Source organism: Salmo salar, chromosome ssa01 (genome assembly GCF_905237065.1).
Source record: "Salmo salar chromosome ssa01, Ssal_v3.1, whole genome shotgun sequence".
In the NCBI taxonomy this organism is placed as follows: domain Eukaryota; kingdom Metazoa; phylum Chordata; class Actinopteri; order Salmoniformes; family Salmonidae; genus Salmo; species Salmo salar.
In genome coordinates, this window is record NC_059442.1 from 83,474,076 (window position 1) to 83,494,104 (window position 20,029).

A 20,029-nucleotide genomic window follows, 5' to 3' on the forward strand; every position below is an offset into this window, starting at 1 on the left:
GGTGGAACAAGCTCCCTCACGACGCCAGGACAGCGGAGTCAATCACCACCTTCCGGAGACACCTGAAACCCCACCTCTTTAAGGAATACCTGGGATAGGATAAAGTAATCCTTCTAACCCCCCCTTAAAAGATTTAGATGCACTATTGTAAAGTGGTTGTTCCACTGGATATTATAAGGTGAATGCACCAATTTGTAAGTCGCTCTGGATAAGAGCATCTGCTAAATGACTTAAATGTTAAATGAGTATCGCTACCAAATGCTGTGGTAGCCTTGAATATTAAATAAATCCCTGACAGTGTCACCAGCAAAGCAAAGCCACACCATCGCACCTCCTCCTCCATGCTTCACGGTGGGAACCACACATGCGGAGATAATCCGTTCATCTACTCTGCGTCTCACAAAGACACAGCTGTCGGGAACCAAAAACCTCAAATTTGGACTCATCAGACCAAAGGACAGATTTCCACTGGTCTAATGTCAATTGCTCGTGTTTCTTGCTCCAAGCAATTCTCTTATTATTATTGGTGTCCTTTAGTGAAGCTGGTTGAGAATGCCAAGAGCGTGCAAAGCTGTCATCAAGGCAAAGGATGGCTACTTTGAAGAATCTTAAATATAAATTTATTTTGACTTGTTTAACTCTTGTTTGGTTACTACATGATTTCATATGTTATTTCATAGTTTTGATGTATTCACTATTATTCTACAATGGAAAATAGTCAAATAAAGAAAAACCCTGGAATGAGTAGGTATGTCCAAAGTTGACTGGTACAGTACATACAAACTTAGAAACTACTTAGTAGTGGTTAATATGTGTGCTTTGTATAATAACAAATAAAGAAAGTGACACTATGTATGCGCCCAAAAATTTAATGGGTAAACCTTATAACCAACATTTCTGTAATGCAGTGCCTTCTCCAGGGTTGGTTAATATGTGAACTTGATTAAAATATACTGTTACCCATGCTTTATTGATAGGAAAGATAGAAAGAGGAGACAGGAAAGACAAGAGACAACAGTGTGTCATGTAGGCAGCAGTACCTACGCCGACACAACGTGTGCTCTGGGGGCTGCGCCACTAACCACTAGGCCATAAAGATCTTTGATTTTGCAGTGTTATACAGCTTTCAAAGCAAAAGGATATGTAATTTGTTAAATATTAAAAGGGCAATCTGGGAATGGTACAACCATTGTTAGACTTAAATTAATAGACACTCTCCAGCAATTTCTTTGTTTTTTAGACACAATTGCATACTTCGAGAGTTGGCCATTAAATAAGTTGGTCTGATGGGTTTACTGGACGTCATCTGACTCCCCTTTTGCTATGTCATGAGGATACCTGGACCACCAACTGAGATGTAACTTTTGTTAAGTAATTCAGGTGCTAAATGAAAAGGAGACAGGAGTGCGTCTTTAAAGATATACAGCCATTCATTCTAGAACAATACAACTTATAATGCCTCATGAGCTTAGTGCAACTGTCTTACTTCGTCAAAAGCGAAAATATAAGCTTGTTTTACTCTATTGTCTGTAAACAAAATCATTGTAAAGCAACATTGTAAACCTTACAAAACATTGTTAAAGCCATCAGTCACTCCTTGCACCTAAAGTTACAATTCTCCATCCCTATCCCTCAGCTGTTTACCAAAGCAGGCTGTGCTTTTGTTTGAATCTCTTATTGCCCCTTAAATGAATACGTAAATATATTTCAAGTTATCCATCTTCACAAATAAATCAATACAATAGTAAGGCCCATTGAAAACAACACTAAATCAGATGTGCCCAGGGAAAAGGGGAGCAGATCTGGGGTAACTCAAAGACGTAATTGCACATACACAGGATAGAACTTTAGGCATTAGGCTACCTCCTTCCCCACTCTTGTTTTCCCAGGGCACATCAGCCTTTACTTTGAAAGAAAAATCTCCCGAACGAATAGTACATGAACTCAGGCTGCCAATAAAACCTCACCCTTGATTGTAGGAATCAATTCTTTAAGTGGTAAGAAACACCAGAATGAACAAGGCGCTCAGCATATAAAGGGAGCCAAACAAACCCTGCCCTTTATCAAAAATGGAATCTGTGTCAGTGGGGTCGACAGTAGGACAGATGTAACTGCTGTCAGCATCTACCCCACTGGATGTAAACTCCACAAAGCCTGGCTGGTCGGTGCCGATCTGGGAGTTGATCCAGGACTGGTAACTGGACACTCTGGTGTAGACCCCAGGGAGATTAGGCTGAGCGCAGCCATAACCCCAACTAACAACACCAGACTGGACCCAGACGGAGTTCTGTTTAACCACCATTGGACCTCCTGAGTCACCCTGAGAAGATAGAGCAAGGTGAGCAAGGTAAGTCTCTCAAAGTAATTAAAAGAAGACATGCTCTAGGAAATGGATTGGAACAGGGCCCAGTTCTACAAAAGTTATCTGATCAGATAACAAGCATAGAAACAGAATAAATAGGATGGGTGTATCTTTGACTTGAATGGGGACGCCCATTCTATTAATTATATTTCTTTTTTTATTTTAATCCCCTTTTTCTCCCTAATTTCGTGATTATGATCTTGTCTCATCGCTCCAAAACATGACCCGCTAAGCCGCACTTCTTAACACTCGCTCGCTTAACCCGGAAGCCAGCTGCAACAATGTGTCGGAGGAAACACCGTTCAACTGCCGAATGAAGTCAGCCTGCAGGTGCCAGCCCGCCACAAGGAGTCGCGAAAACGCAATCAGCCAAGTAAAGCCCCTCCGGCCAAATCCTCCCCTAACCCGGACGACGCTGGGCCAATTGTGCGCCTCCCTATGGGACTCCTGGTCACGGCTAGGCGTTGAATCCCTGGCTGTAGTGCCACTGTAACACTGTAATGCAGCGCCTTAGACTGCTGCGCCACTCGGGAGGCCCTATGAATACTATTTCTATGCATTTAATCCTATCTGATTCCTGAAATTCAATCAGATAACTTTAGAAAAACTAGGCCAAGGAGAACAAAAAGATAGGTTAGCATGGACTTTACCTGACATGAGTCCTTGCCCCCTTCCAGAACACCAGCACAGAGCATGTTGTCTGTGATTGAGCCGGCCCCATACAGGCAGTCACACTGTGTGTTCCCCACAACTGGAACCTCCACTTCTTGCAGAGTCTGGGGTGGGGGGAGGGGATCTGAAGAAAACAAAAGAAGACTAGTAATGGGAGAGCTTTAAATTGTCCATTTCAATCGTAATAATAACAACAAAAAGCAGTGTGCACTTGTGGCCACTGGGGATACTGTTTCACATAAGACATCATCTCAACATCTCCTACAATGGATAATTAATGTGTCCTCACCTCCTTCATTGGTATTGCCCCAGCCAGTCACCCAGCTCTCAGTGCCCTGGTGGAAAACACTGTCACTTGATGCCAGACAGACGGGAAAGATGTAATCAGTGAAGTTAACTGGTGAGGAGAGTCTGAGCAGAGCGATGTCGTTGTCCTGTGTGCTTCTATCGTAAGCTGGATGTAAAACGATCTCATCCACAGTTGTGGACACTTCGTTGGGGTTACTGCCCTGCTGGTTCTGTCGACCAAGGATAATGCTCCAACCGTTTGGGCTTGTGCTTTGTTGGAATAAAAAAAAAAAAGACATATCAAAGTGACAAAATAAAAGATTAACACAGAATGAATGGACAAATACATTTCGAACAACTTATTTCAGCTGCATTACAATATTTTTTTTTGTACATATTCCTTTGTACTAGAACCTTTATGTTCCCTGTATCTCACGCTAACTCACCTGGAGAAGCAGTGGGCTGCAGACATCACCCACTCCTTGTTGACGAGGGACCCACCACAAACGTGGCTGCCAGATTCTTGGAGGCTTGCCTGCCAGGGCCAACTTCCTGCAGAGGCATCTTGACCTCCCACTATTTTATTGTTGACAGCAGTGATGCCACACACTGACATAAAATAGAGAATATTGGAAATAAATACTCCACATTTGCCATTGGAATTAGAAGAACAATTTTGATTGGAAAGCGATGGTGTGATATCTGCACCTGGATTTCAGCCAAGCTGACTTTAGATGAAAATACAAGGTCAGAAACTCATGTTAAGTAGTTGCAATGGCTGGTGCTTTGCTTGTAGTGAATGGTACCATTGTAGACTAGGACAGATGAAACCACTATCTAATAACAATTCAATAATTTTATATGCCACCACCACTCCGCGCTGAGCTGAGTGATTAAAGGGAATGTTTTCCCGCAATTTTAGTCTAATCTAAATTGTTTTCTTACCTCAAGAGAATGTGTGTCTATCTTAAAATGTGTAAACAAGCTTTACGGAAAGTCCTGTGAAGTAAGCCATGCATGGAATGCGAGTATAAAACTATAAAATGGATGAAAACAGTTCTGTTCCAAAATAACTACTTTTCCAGTGATATTAACGCAATATAAATTGAATTGAAGTGTGTGAGCTATTTTAGGACGTTTTTATTTTTACCTGTCTACCATCAGCTTGTTTGCACTGCGGTGTGATGTATGGTAATGTCTGAGGTGTGTCGTTAAAAACATCTGCCAAAGTGCCAATTTCAGGTAGCGCAAGTTAGAACTTTTAAGACCCACCTAAAACATCTCTTAGCGATAACACATTTTCCAGGCTACATATATAACATAACATCTCATTAAGATGAGAGATGGTTTCAGTCAGTTACAGTTCAGTCAGTCAGAGAGGAAGTGGATTAAAATCAGTTATTGGAGGTAATGTAAACTCACCAGGGGTTGTTGATGTGGTGGCTGGAGGGATATACATGGCTGCAGGGAATAGACAGAGAGGTTGAAAACCGAGCACGAGCACTTCCTGTAAAGCCCTGTAGCCCCAAAATATGAGATTGTGTCTTTTATTTAAGTGCTTAAAGTCTCACGCTTAAAGTCTCACCGCTGGGGGGAGGGAATCAAGGTCAGCTAAATGAAATGTATATGTAAAATACTAACACAATCATCATCATACAAAGTGGATAAAGTCCATACTCATCATCAACAGAAGAAGCACAAGAACCTTCATTTGATTCCCCATTGTCAGAAGCTCCTTGTCCATTAAAATCTAGGAGCAAACATCAATATCATTATGCTCTTATTCAAAACTGGCTTGATTTACATCTGACATTTTGTATTCATTGACATTTTACATTTTGTATTCTACAACCAAATGTGTAAGATGAGCTCACCTGTTTCTGTGCATTCATCCGTTCGTTCTTCTATGTAGTCCTGTTGGGTTGGCACATTTGGCTTATATGTACGGCTATATATATATATATATATACTGTAGGCAGGTGAGTAAGTTGGAATTTGGTCATTGGGGCTGGTCCCATATGACGTTTACTGCAGGTGTGGTAAGTGCACACATTAATTTTTATTTTTACTTAGAATAGCTCACCTGTTTCTCTGCATTCTCTCTTTAATCCACATACAGTACCAGTCAAAAGTTTGGACACACCTACTCATTCAAGGGTTTTTCTTTATTTTTACTATTGCTTCAGCTTCAGTGAACTTTCTTTAACCTCATTCTTCATGAGGGAGAGAAATTTGAAAATATCTTAAAGATATGTGAGTTTTTTAAATTAAATATAAGTATTGATATTAGTGCCAGGGGTTTTAACGTCAACATTATTTTTGTTTTGATGTATTTCTGATACCTTTAAAGAGTTTTTCTAGTACATTAAGAGCACTTTTCCATATTTTTATCCAGAAATCAAAGCCTTTACTTTATGCCTAATTTTTAAGATGGAAAAATGTTGAAAATGTATATATGCCTTCATTTCCCCAAAATACAGACGTTCATTCGACACCCAATTTGATATGCTCCTATGAACTTCATATGTTGGTACTCATGAGTCTTTTCAATGGAAATTCCCTCTATGTTCTATAGAAAGGTAAATAAGGTGGAATGTACTGTAGCTACGATGACAAAGAATAATATTTTTTGTTCATGTTAAGAATCTTGACATTCATGGATGACAGCTATGACATACACTGCAGGTGTGTTAAAATGAATGGTGGTTTAAAGCAGGGGTATTCAGCTCTTACCCTATGAGGTCTGGAGCCTGCTGGTTATCTGTCTACCTCATAATTAATTGCACACACACCTGGTGACCCAGGTCAAAATCAGCCCCTGATAAGAGTGGAACAATGAAAAAATGCAGTGGAACTGGCTTCGAGTTCCAGAGTTAAGTTTGAGGGGGATTAGATGTACACAATGGGTGACAGCATTGTCATCATGCCTAGCCAGAATGCAAACTGGAAAAACACCTGTTGCCCTAACCAGATGGAAGTGAGATGTGTATGAGTAGAAAGGCTCAGAATGTTCTACTGGCTCTGAGAATTAGAACTACACACCATAACTGCTGCTATTGGACTTACACCCCCCTCCATATCTAATTGGACAGTGAAGCCAAAATGTAAAATGTGTCTCTATACTCCAGCATTTTGGATTTAAGATCAAATGTTTCATATGAGGGGACAGTACATTTTACATTTCCATTTTAGTCATTAAGCAGACACTCTTATCCAGAGCAACTTAAGAGTAGTGAGTGCATAGATTTTCTTACTGGTCCCCCGTGTGAGATCGAATTTCTCAATAAGAGTACAGAATGTCCCTTTTTATTTGAGGGTATTTTCATACATATCTGTTTTACCATTTAGAAATGAAAGCACTTTATTTATCTAGTCCCCCCAATGTGAAGTAGTATTTGGACAAATTCACTTATAATGTATCAAATTAGTCAAAAGTGTAGTATTTGGTAACATATTCCTTTGACTAAAACCCAAATCGAAACTGTGTAGCAATTATAAATGTACCTACATTCATAGTTTCTTTACAGTGTCCAGCTCGCGAATAAATCACTGTCATGAAAGCTAGACAGTCAGGGAGCATCAAATTCCAAAAACAATGGATAGACTATTTATTTTCTAATTTTGACAGTGAGGAAATACAACCAATTTTCAGTGCGGCCGTCCAGAGCCCGTTGAAGACCAAATGTGGCCCCCACGGCAAAATAAGTTTGGCACACCTGCTGTAGGTGATGACAATTCCGCTGAGGGAGAGGCGTCCCAAGAGGAGCAGGATGATGATGACGACACCCTGGAGAGTACAGGTAGCCCTATTTATGAATTCCTCTTTTAGGAAAATTAAACCAGTAGATTGGCAATGACCCAACATGAGGCTGTAGCCTACCTTGCAACTACCTGAAGCCCCCTCAGAGTGCCACATAGGCCTACATGACTGTCAACAGATGCAGGTGAAAAAGCTGGAGCATATTTAGGTGAAGATATAGCTATGCTATCAAATACATTTTTGAGAGGTCTGTAAGAGGGTTTTGTACATGCAGGAACAGTATGCTGCTTTTTTTGCATAATAGTATAGGTCAATAGGAAGAATAAACCACGATATACCTTGCTCATATCGATGTCAAACGATATCATATTGAATGATCAATATTGGTGCCCACCACTAGAAAATACCATCGCCTGATATTTTTATTTTATTTATTTATTTATTTCACCTTTATTTAACCAGGTAGGCAAGTTGAGAACAAGTTCTCATTTACAATTGCGACCTGGCCAAGATAAAGCAAAGCAGTTCGACAACATACAAAAACACAGAGTTACACATGGAGTAAAACAACATACAATCAATGATGCAGTAGAAGAAGAAAAAAATAATAATAATAAAATAAGACTATATACAATGTGAGCAAATGATGTGAGATAAGGGAGGTAAAGGCAAAAAAATGCCATGGTGGCAAAGTAAATAAAGTATAGCAAGAAAAACACTGGAATGGTAGATTTGTAGTTTGAAGAAAGTTCAGAGATAAAATATAAATAATATGGTGCAAAGGCGCAAAATAAATAAAATAAATAAATACAGTAGGGGAAGAGGTAGTAGTTTGGGCTAAATTATAGATGGGCTATGTACAGGTGCAGTGATCTGTGAGCTGCTCTGACAGCTGGTGCTTAAAGCTAGTGAGGGAGATAAGCGTTTCCAGTTTCAGAGATTTTTGTAGTTCGTTCCAGTCATTGGCAGCAGAGAACTGGAAGGAGAGACGACCAAAGGAGGAGTTGGCTTTAGGGGTGACCAGAGAGATATACCTGCTGGAGCGCGTGCTACAGGTGGGTGCTGCTATGGTGACCAGTGAGCGGAGATAAGGGGGGACTTTACCTAGCAGGGTTTTGTAGATGACCTGGAGCCAATGTGTTTGGCGACGATTATGAAGCGAAGGCCAGCCAACGAGAGCGTACAGGTCGCAGTGGTGGGTAGTATATGGGGCTTTGGTGACAAAACGGATGGCACTGTGATAGACTGCATCCAGCTTGTTGAGTAGGGTATTGGAAGCTATTTTGTAAATGACATCGCCGAAGTCGAGGATTGGTAGGATGGTCAGTTTTACGAGGGTATGTTTGGCAGCATGAGTGAAGGATGCTTTGTTGCGAAATAGGAAGCCAATTCGAGATTTCACTTTGGATTGGAGATGATTGATGTGAGTCTGGAAGGAGAGTTTACAGTCTAACCAGACACCTAGGTATTTGTAGTTGTCCACAAATTCTAAGTTAGAACCGTCCAGAGAAGTGATGCTGGACAGGCAGGCAGGTGCAGGCAGCGATCGGTTGAAGAGCATGCATTTAGTTTTACTTGTGTTTAGGAGCAGTTGGAGACCACGGAAGGAAACATGAAATATGAAACATTTGTTCTCAAATAGAGCCAAATACACTTTGTAGCTTCACTGTCCAAATACATACAGTTTGGTGTTGAGTGTATACGTACTATAGGCAGGTAAAAAAGGTGGAATGTAGCTACGATGACAAAAGAATAATCTTTTTGTTCATGTTAAGAACCTTGACATTCACGGATGAGAGCAATGTCACGCACTGTAGGCACAGCAAAATGAATGATGGAGTAGATTGTTCATGATGAGTGATGGTGGATTTCATAGGGCATCTCGAAGAGCATTGTTCTTAATCTCATGCCTAGCCAGAATGCAAACTGGAAAAACACCTGTTGCCCTAACCAGATGGAAGTGAGATGTGTATGAGTAGAAAGGCTCAGAATGTTCTACTGGCTCTGAGAATTAGAACTACACACCATGACTGCTGCTATTGGACTGACACCCCCCTCCATATCTAATTGGACAGTGAAGCCAAACTGTAAAATGGGTCTCTATGCTCCAGCATTTTGAATTTGAGATCAAATGTTTCATATGAGACGGCAGTAAATTTTTTGATTTACTGTACATTTTAGTTATTTAGCAGACGCTCTTACCCGGGCGACTTACAGTATACAAACTCGTTGGATGCATTTGTGGTTTGTTTTGGTTGTGTTTTGGGCTACAGTATGTTTTGCTCAATAGTAACTGAAGGTGAATGATGACTGGAGTTGATTAATCATGGGCATCAACAGGATTATCTTAAGAAAAAGCATGAATGACTCATGAATAATTATGAGTGAGAAAACATTTATTTGGGGGGGGTATGATCTTTGTGCCTCTAAACGGCATCTCACTCATTATTTACGATTCATCCATGATTTTCTATAATCATGGTAGCATCCACATGAATGTAGAAGCATTCAGAAAAATATTATATTCTTACTTGCAATAAAAAGGGACTCCAAAATGACATAATATATTCACCATTCAGTTTCTATTGGGTAAAACATAATTCAAAACACAACCAAAAGAAACTGCAAATGCATCCAACAAGTTTGGAGAGTCACAAGCTTGATGGAGTCATTGCGTGCAAGGACTATGGGACCAATTACTACACTTGTGACTACTTTAATATACTATAAGCGAATTTGTCCAAATACTTCCCACTGGACACACGCTGATTGAATCAACATTATTTCAACATAATTTGTAAACGTATTGTGACGTGGAATCCAAGTGGAAAATACATTGGATTTGAAAAAAGTCAAACACCAGTACTGTTTATCCTTAATTTGAACCAGCATTGTAAACATTGACATTAGGGTAAAACTTAAACTTAAATACATTGATGTAACAACCTGTTAGTCAGTTTAAATCAATCTAATTTCAACATAATCATCAGAACTATGCATAGGTTGAAATTGCGTAGAAAATTCCACATAGAATCGTAAAAAAACATTTTTTATCTTATATTCAATTAACTGTATATTGGGTTGTTGAAATTATGTTGAATTTACATATTTTGCATTACTCATCTCATATGTATATACTGTGTTCTATCCTATTCTACTGCATCTTAGTCTATGCTGCTCTGACATTGCTCGTACAAATATTTATATATTCTTAATTCCATTCCTTTAGATTTGTGTGTATTGTTGTGAAATTGTTAGATATTACTTGTTAGATATTACTGCACTGTTGGAGCTAGAAACACAAGCATTTTGCTACACTCGCAGTAACATCTGCTTAAACAGAGACTCTTACTGGTATACGAGGGACAATGCACTTCAGTGAGAATGAGTCTACCATCCAGATGCCTACCTCTATATACCCTGCTAAGCTTTGGAAACAAGCCGTGTTCGTTTCAGGTGAGCTATCATGTAAACCCATTTAGACATTGATCAGTGTGTTAAGACTTCAAATGGGGGGACATAAATTGCTTTAATTTCTAAACGGTAAAACAGATATGCATGAAAACACCCTCAGATAAAAACTGACATTCTGTACTGTTGCCTAATGGATGCGATAAAGGGGTTGATGGAACGCAGACCATTCCATTGAGACCAGATTGGCATATATTCAACAAATCTGATCTAACAAAGTGGATATTCGTCACGTCCGTCATGATTTATGTATTGTAATAGGCCCAAAATGTGGATACTTTAGTCCAATTTGGATATATTGAGCTGTTTTTACGGCATAACATTTAGAAGTGATTTCTAAATACTAATTCTCATTTGTATAAACTGGTTAGCATAGTTAGCATACAGAAATCCGCGGTGGTAGTCAAAGTCATTTTAACTGTAATGCAGTTGATTGGTGATGATGACATGAACATGTGTTGGGGTTGACATCCATACAACATTATACTCCAATTTCTACCTCAACATAGTGTGAAATATACATATAAACAATAGCCTAAATTTGCTGGGGGGCAATGAGGAGGTTCGGGATCTTTCCCCCATGCACTTCCATGGCAATTCCAATGTTTTGGTCGAGTTCAATTGACCTCTTTACCGAATCCATACTCCGAGTCGATATTCACGTAAAAATAAGGAATTCCCTCAACCATGCCCATAACTTGGGGTAAAAGAAACACTTTCCAATTAACCAACAGTGTAAAAGAGACCACTTCGTCATCCATTTTTTGTTATACAGAAATAACAAAACATGCCAAAAAGCTGCTGTGTTGTTCAATGTTCAAAAATCCCGACCTACGTTTTGCAATGCTCCCAACTAAGGAAATAGACCCTGCGAGAAGAGCCCTGTGCCACAGGCTGTGGCTTCAGGCTATTCGGCTGGGAAATGTGGGAACCCGGTGTCCAAGTATGCTACACGTAGCTATGTGTGTGGAAAATATTTCATCACAGATAAGACATTTAACTTGTTTAGTATAGTTTGTTTGTCCGGTTGCTTGTGTTGTTGGTCTCTTGGCTAGCTTAATATTCTGGTGGGTAGCTAGCTAGCTCTCACTCACTCATGTGGCTGCTAGCACCATCAAGAAAAAGGGGCATGAGGGAAGCCCTACAATATTACGTTTTTCTAAGTAGTGAGAACGCTCAGGAAAAGGCAATGTTGAAAAGTAATCTTTAGACGTTGTACTTTCTTAAATGTTGTTTTCTAATTGACTAAAACAAGGAGACAAAAAGAAATGGGGTAACCACAAGTTGTTTTCCCCCCACAGTGGGGCAGGGCTGCGATGTTCTATCTAATAGGCTGACCACACCGCTCGTTGCAAAATAAATTTAGAAATCCACGTTATTCAATTATTGCACCCACACTGCTCGCGCGCGCCAACGAGCGTCTGTATTGCCAAGGGCTAAAATAGAAGTAATTCCTATTTCTGACATAGATCGCACTGCAAGTCCTGCCTCTCCCATCTCCTCATTGGTTTATAGAAGTAGATACCCACGTGCCATCTCCTTATTGGTTATACCCATGTGGGTGAATGAAAGACGAACTGTTTTGCCAATCACCATATAGATGCCAATCACCATATAAGTTCAAAGATGAAAAAGCCTGGAAGGAGGAGAGATGACTAGAAACGATTCAGGTTGACTGTTTTATGTGTGGATTAATTGTCGGAGTAGAGGACCTTGTGCATTTCAGGTAAAATAACAACTCAATGTTTATATCCCAGGACAAATTAGCTAGCAACAGCAAGCTAGCTAAATAGGACAAATTAGCTAGCAAGTGCAAGCTAACTAGCTAAATTGCCATAAATGTTTGATGCTTTTTGACCTGTCCCCAAATTAATGTAATTGGTTCAGAGTTTGTTTTGATATTTTAACCTGCATGTCGTGATCGCGTTTGGTGTAGGGGGACAAAATATATTTTTGCACGATTGCGCACACTCGCAGCCGGTTTGGGTTCCATGTAATACCGACAGACGGTGAGGATAAAGATGACATTCTACCTCAAATCTAAAATGCTGGAGTATAGAGACACATTTTTTTTTAAATAGCCTCACGGTCCAAATAGATATTATTCTATTGGTGTCATTTTTATTATGTCGTATTGTCAAGAGTGAACATGCAAGTAAGCATTTTATTGTACTGTGATTTGACTTGAATCCCATCATTGTATCTGATGAATTCCCCTTAGAGAAAAACCACATGATTTCATATGTGGAAAATCAAATGATTTCATATGAAATGTCAGATGTGAAATTGTGTGGAAGTATGTGTTTTTGAAGACTTCACATGTGATCACCTGTTTTCACATGTATAGTTTCATGTTATCACATGTTGCTTTACATCACATTGTCAAATAATTATGAAGGTACGCGGGGCACATGATGTCATCACATAACTATAAAGCTCCTACTGCTTGTGGGACAAAATGACATGCCAATCATGACAAGATACAAGTGGACAGAGGAAGACAACAAGGTCATTCTAAGTTTAATTCACGAAGAAGACACATTTCCTAATCCATTTTAGATTGGAAACGCCAAAGAAACTCTTCTGTTTCAACAATTACATCAGGACTTTCAAAGTAAGGGATATAACAAACCCTGGCACATCCTAAGAAATAAGTGCAAGGCCTTGAAACAGTGCTACCTGCATGAAAAAAGAGAAGTCGCTCGAATTGCTGGAGGTAAAAGCATGTATCGCTTCCTATCGGAAATGTAAGAAATCCTAAGATAAAAGACCTATTGTTGCCTCAATGCTCACCAACATAAACAGCTCACATGCTGGTAAGTAACGATACGTTGGTTAGGCTATAGGCCGACAGCAAGTTGTCATACTCAAAACATGATCTGCCTGAGCATTGATTGTTGACTGCTGCTGGTGAAACTTGCAATAATTTTATGATTCACAATCTCCACATACTGTAGGTGATGACAATTAAGCTGAGGGAGAGGCATACCAAGAGGAGGATGATGAGGACAACACCACCCTGGAGAGTACAGGTATTCCAGTCAATTCAGGAAGGACACTCAAATTCAAATTGACTTCAATGCTTTTCAATTAGGAAAATTTGGAATGAAAATTATAATTACTTTCTGAATTGAATGGATTTGAAATGTAACTGACCCATTCCCTAATATAAATTCCTCTTTTGAGAAATTAAACTGTGGGGGGGGGTCATCAACTGAACCCCCTCAGAGTGCCACATAGGCCTACATGACTGTCACTGATGCAGGTGAAAAAGCTGGAGCATATTTATGCAAAGATTTAGCTATGCTATCAAAAACATTTATATCGCTTACTTAGTCGCTATAAGGATACATCAAAATTGGGATCACCTGATACATTTAAAAAAAATGTATTTAACCAGGTAAGACCCATTGAGTTTAAAAACATAGTTTGCGAGGGCGACCTAGCAAGAAGGCAAAACAGGGAAATAGCAGTGTGTACATAAAATATTACAGAAAAATACTAAATACACACAAAAGACAAAGTGTACAAGGTACAGATATAATTGAAGATTAGAAACAATTGCAGCTATCACAAACAGTGTTGTCGATCAGAGTCCTAAAATCAGGCAAGGACACTAACTCCCCTAACTTGAATATACACTGCTCAAAAAAATAAAGGGAACACTAAAATAACACATCCTAGATCTGAATGAATGAAATAATCTTATTAAATACTTTTTTCTTTACATAGTTGAATGTGCTGACAACAAAATCACACAAAAATAATCAATGGAAATCCAATTTATCAACCCATGGAGGTCTGGATTTGGAGTCACACTCAAAATTAAAGTGGAAAACCACACTACAGGCTGATCCAACTTTGATGTAATGTCCTTAAAACAAGTCAAAATGAGGCTCAGTAGTGTGTGTGGCCTCCACGTGCCAATCTTTTGAGCTGCTGCCTTCCGGATGGAGAACTGTTCAGTAAGAATAGAAGCCAGGCGAGTTTCATTCCATCAGCCATCGTGCTGCTTTACAGTGGGACATATGCAGGCCCAATACACGGTCGGACAGAAGGCCGCAGAGATATTGAATATGTAAAAATGTAAACGTGCGACTTGTTTACTAACTCTCCAGTTTTCCGTACTGCATGTGATATAATATTGTGAATGTCTATTTGTATGCTGACATCACAGAATTAATTTCCATGTAAATAAACAATAAAGTACAGTGGGGGGAAAAAGTATTTGATCCCCTGCTGATTTTGTACGTTTGCCCACTTACAAAGAAATGATCAGTCTATAATTTGAATGGTAGGTTTATTTGAACAGTGAGAGACAGAATAACAACCATGTGGTGAAGTTGTCCTGTCCCCTTAGCAGAAAAACACCACCAAAGCATAATGTTTCCACCTCCATGTTTGACGGTGGAGATGGTGTTCTTGAGGTCATAGGCAGCATTCCTCCTCCTCCAAACACGGCGAGTTGAGTTGATGCCAAAGAGCTCCATTTTGGTCTCATCTGACCTCAACACTTTCACCAGTTGTCCTCTGAATCGTTCAGATGTTCATTGGCAAACTTTAGATGGGCATGTATGTATTCTTGAGCAGGGGGACCTTGCGGGCGCTGCAGGATTTCAGTCCTTCATGGCGTAGTGTGTTACCAATTGTTTTCTTGGTGACTATGGTCCCAGCTGCCTTGAGATCATTGACAAGACCCTCCCGTGTAGTTCTGGGCTGATTCCTCACCGTTCTCATGATCATTGCAACCCCACGAGGTGAGATCTTGCATGGAGCCCCAGGCCGAGGGATATTGACAGTTCTTTTGTGTTTCTTCCATTTGCGAATAATCGCACCAAATGTTGTCACCTTCTCACCAAGCTGCTTGGCGATGGTCTTGTAGCCCATTCCAGCCTTGTGTAGGTCTACAATCTTGTCCCTGACATCCTTGGAGAGCTCTTTGGTCTTGGCCATGGTGGAGAGTTTGGAATCTGATTGATTGATTGCTTCTGTGGACAGGTGTCTTTTTTACAGGTAACAAGCTACGGTTAGGAGCACTCCCTTTAAGAGTGTGCTCCTAATCTCAGCTCGTTACCTGTATAAAAGACACCTGGGAGCCAGAAATCTGTCTGATTGAGAGGGGGGTCAAATACTTATTTCCCTCAATAAAATGCAAATCATTTTATAACATTTTTGACATGCGTTTTTCTGGATTTTTTGTTGTTGTTATTCTGTCTCTCACTATTCAAATAAACCTACCATTAAAATGATAGACTGATCATTTCTTTGTCAGTGGGCAAACGTACAAAATCAGCAGGGGATCAAATACTTTTTCCCCCCACTGTATATTGTATCGTGTATATAGCCAAGTTATCGTTACACATTGTGTATTTATTATTACTTTTCTATTGTCTTTCTCTGCATTGTTGGGAAGGGCCCATAAGTACAGTGCATTCGTTAAGTATTCAGACTGCTTGACTTTTTCCACATTTAGTTACGTTGCAGCCTTATTCTAAAATTGATTAAATGAAAATGTCTCAATCTACACACAATACCCCATAATGACAAAGCAAAAACAGTTTTTTATAAAAAACAGATACCTTATTTACATAAGTATTCAGACCCTTTGCTATGAGACTCAGGTGCAGCTCAGGTGCATCCAATTTCCATTGATCATCTTGATGCTTGTACTACTTGATTGAAGTCCACCTGTGGTAAATTCAATTGATTGGACATTATTTGAAAAAGGCACACACGTCGATATAAGGTTCCACAGTTGACAGTGCATGTCAGAGCAAAAACGAAGCCATAAGGTCGAAGGAATTGTCCGTAGAGCTCCGAGACAGGATTGTGTCGAGGCACAGATCTGGGGAAGGGTAGCAAAAAAATTCTGCAGTACTGAAGGTCCCCAAGAACACAATGGCCTCCATCATTCTTAAATGGAACAAGTTTGGAACCACCAAGACTCTTCCTAGAGCTGGCCGCCCGGCCAAACTGAGCAATCGGGGGAGAAGGGCCTTTGTCAGGGAGGTGACCAAGAACCTGATGGTCACTCTGACCGAGCTCCAGAGTTCCTCTGTGGAGATGGGAGAACCTTACAGAAGGACAACCGTCTCTGCAGCACTCCACCAATCAGGCCTTTATGCTAGAGTGGCCAGATGGAAGCCACTCCTCAGTAAAAGGCACATGACACCCTGCTTGGAGTCTCTGGTCTGATGAAACCAAAATTGAGCTCTTTGGCCTGAATACCAAGCATCACGTCTGGAGGAAACCTGGCACCATCCCTACGGTGAAGCATGGTTGTGGCAGCAACATACTATGGGGATGTTTTTCAGCGGCAGGGACTGTGAGACTAGTCAGGATCAAGGAAAAGATGAACGGAGCAAAGTACTGAGAGATCCTTGATGAAAACCTGCACCAGAGCGCTTAGGACCTCAGACTGGGGCGAAGGTTTACCTTCCAACAGGACAACGACCCAAGACAATGCAAGAGTGGCTTTGGGACAAGTCTCTGAATGTCCTTGAGTGGCCCAGCCAGAGCACAGACTTGAACTCGATCTAACATCTCTGGAGAGACCTGAAAATAGCTGTGCAGCGACACTCCCCATTCAACCTGACAGAGCTTGAGAGGATCTGCAGAGAAGAATGGGAGAAACTCCCCAAATACAGGTATGCCGAGCTTGTAATGCTTTGTCATTATGGGGTATTGAGTGTAGATTGAAGACGGAAACAAACAATTTAATCAATTTTAGAATAGGGCTGTAACGTAACAAAATGTGGAAAAAGTCAAGGGGTCTGAATACTTTCTGAGTGCACTGTAAGCATTTCACTGTTAGTCTACACCTGTTGATTACGAAGCATGTGACAAATAGAATTTGATTTGTGACAGCAGAAAGTCAGCAAGGCTCAGTGCAACATGGCAGTGTTGCCATTTATAAAAGTTGTTGTTTATAATGAAATAAACATGTCTCCAACCCCCATATAACATACTCACAAACTGCAAATGTGTGTATATTGTACAATCAATTAGTGAGAGAGAGTCTCATATCACATTAATTTGTACATATCCACTATATACATGAATTGCAGCAAAGTTGGTTCCTGTTTCAGTCAAGTCTTTGGGCACGTTCTCGTGGGTCAAACAAAAACACCCTAATGATTGGTTGACAATAGAGCCTCCCATAATGCAGGTGATGGCTGCAGAATGAAGTTGTTGAAGAGCAACTGCAGAAACTTGCCGTCAAAAATTCATGACCTCACATGATTTCATGTTCACACAGTCGACATGTAGACACAAGTCTGACAATTTTTATCCCCATAATGCAACACACTCTGAAAAGCGGTGACCATTGACTTGATGATCATCCAATGGGTTTTGAGAAAGAGGCGAGGAGAGAGGACGCAAGGAGTATGCAATTGAGAAAAGGCCCCAATCATTTTACACCTCAACCAGTCAAGGCCTCAGAGTTCCTTCCAGTCTGGAAGCACGCTTTCATACTTTTTGAACTATAACCGTTTTAAATTTGCATAAAAGCTTCATAGACTCCAAAGGCAAAATCAGGATTCGCCACTGCTCTTTATCCGTTTCAGCTACAAGGACCAACCCAACATTGAAATGTGCAGACCGACTCAACTTAGACGGCTTCAACACAGCTTTTTGCTACAATTCATACTTCATAAACTATAAATGACGGAATGCAGGCTTCAACATTCTAAACCGAAATCACTGCAACAAAACTATCAGAATGTTCAAACTAAAACATTTTGAGAGCTTAAAAACCCATTCTATGGCTTATGCTATAGTACAAGTCCTCGAGTACCCCCAACAGCACACATTTGTGTTTTAGTCCCGGACAAAAACAACTGATTCAACTTGTCAAGAGCTTGATGATCAGTTGACAAGTAAAATCAGGTGTGCTAGTCCGGGGCCACAACACAAATATGTACTGTTGGGTGTACTAGAGGACCGGAGTTGGGAAACACTGCTTATTACTCACTTTAGCCTACTATACTAGCCCACTATAACCCATTATAATAACTCCACACCTACAAACCACCTCAAAATACAGTATGTCACTATAACCCATAGCCTATGAAAACCCTATTACCATCAATACTACTACAATTTGTTTTTAAATTACTCTGGATTTAATTTTTTATAAATATTATAGGGGTAGGCCGTCATTGTAAATAAGAATTGGTTCTTAACTGACTTGCCTAGTTAAATAAAGTTTAAATAAATAAAATAAATAAACAATACTTTTGAGCAGTTTTTATCTGTCTTAAAAACAAAAAAAAAGCCATAAAGTGTCAGACAGTGTGAGAGAAATGTGTGCGTATGTTAGTAGATGTCAGAGTAGTATGTATACTTTGAAGTGCCTGTACCTGTATTGCAGCAGGAGTTTAGGTAGTACAGAGCGGACAACAGGACTGTTGTCAACACACTCTAGGAAGGGAGTGAGCTCTCTGGTCCTGTATACATTCCCTACAAACACACACACATAAATGACAAGTCTCACTCAATGACCTTTCTTAATCAAAACGTTGAACTCTAAAGCTAACATTAGGATATAACTAGCAATACAAATGGCTTTTTGAGATAATATTACTACAAAGATCCTACATGCAATATTAGCTAGCGACCCAGCCAGCTAACATTAGATATCTAGGTAACATTATGCTTTAACTGCAATGAAAATGACTGTATGACAAAATTAGAAACGTATAATATCAGGCATACAAAATCAGAACATGTAGATGTAATATATGAATTGGCTCCAGCCGCTACACAGTAGTGGCAGAACCACTCAAAATGGCTTCCCGTCTCCTCCAGGGCACTCACCTTGTGCAGAGATGAGTAGTGAGAAAAGCAGCTCTACGACACCCTCTCTGGGTCTCTCCCCGTTAGACAGACAGAACCGGGAAACCACCTCCAGGAAGAAGGAGTTACAGCAGCCCCTGATTTCTGCATGCTGCTGCAGGGCTGACCTGAGATAACACAGGGGTTTGTCACAGCACTGGAGTCAATTCATTCCCTGGGAATGTTGGACGCTTCACTGAAACACTTACTGACGAAAATATCATCTGTCACATTCATAAAGACCTTTCTACTACAATTTGTATAAACTTTGTGCTGTGTGATGGGGTAAAGACAAATGCCCGCTTCAGAAAAGGTAAATTAGGTGAGAAGGTTGAAGGGTGGATGTTGAAGGCTGTTTCTGAACTCACTTGATGGTTTTACATACAGAGGGTTGGAAGTTTGGTGGCAGGTCTTCCCTGCACTTGGGACAGTAATGCCTGTCTGTCTGGAGGCTGCTCTGGAGGCAGGACAGACAGAAGACATGTCCACAGGGCAGGGTGGATGGCTCTTTGAGCTCTGATAGACACACTGGGCAATTGATGCCAAACCTAGGAGGTAGAAAGTATCATGATAAATAAGAAATACAACTATGGCTCAATATACTGTGGAAAATGTCAAGTTTACTGTTAAACTCGGAC

General features: G+C 40.3%; 2 protein-coding genes across 2 annotated transcripts in view; both read right to left on the reverse strand.

The window, feature by feature from the left end:
- rnf213b (ring finger protein 213b) overlaps positions 1-20,029 on the reverse strand; it is an 83,991-nt gene that overhangs the window by 23,194 nt on the left and 40,768 nt on the right. Inside the window, 3 exon segments of the mRNA XM_045723416.1 lie at positions 18,917-19,016; positions 19,374-19,519; positions 19,760-19,939. Of these exon segments, the coding sequence (XP_045579372.1) occupies positions 18,917-19,016; positions 19,374-19,519; positions 19,760-19,939 (426 nt within the window).
- On the reverse strand, positions 854-6,637 carry LOC106611944 (serine protease 27). The gene is made up of 7 exons (XM_014212639.2): positions 5,197-6,637; positions 5,000-5,072; positions 4,745-4,783; positions 3,769-3,931; positions 3,324-3,592; positions 3,013-3,158; positions 854-2,320 (listed from the first exon to the last, which is right to left on the reverse strand). Exons 1-7 carry the CDS (start codon positions 5,212-5,214, stop codon positions 1,991-1,993), a joined length of 1,038 nt encoding a protein of 345 aa, XP_014068114.2. The 5' UTR covers positions 5,215-6,637; the 3' UTR covers positions 854-1,990.

Excerpts from the sequence above, each read along its gene's own strand:
- LOC106611944 (XM_014212639.2), bottom strand. Across the intron at positions 3,593-3,768 it reads GCAGCCCACTGCTTCTCCAG|CACAAGCCCAAACGGTTGGA; the intron begins GTGAGTTAGCGT and ends ATTCCAACAAAG. Across the intron at positions 2,321-3,012 it reads GGGGCAAGGACTCATGTCAG|GGTGACTCAGGAGGTCCAAT; the intron begins GTAAAGTCCATG and ends CTATCTTCTCAG.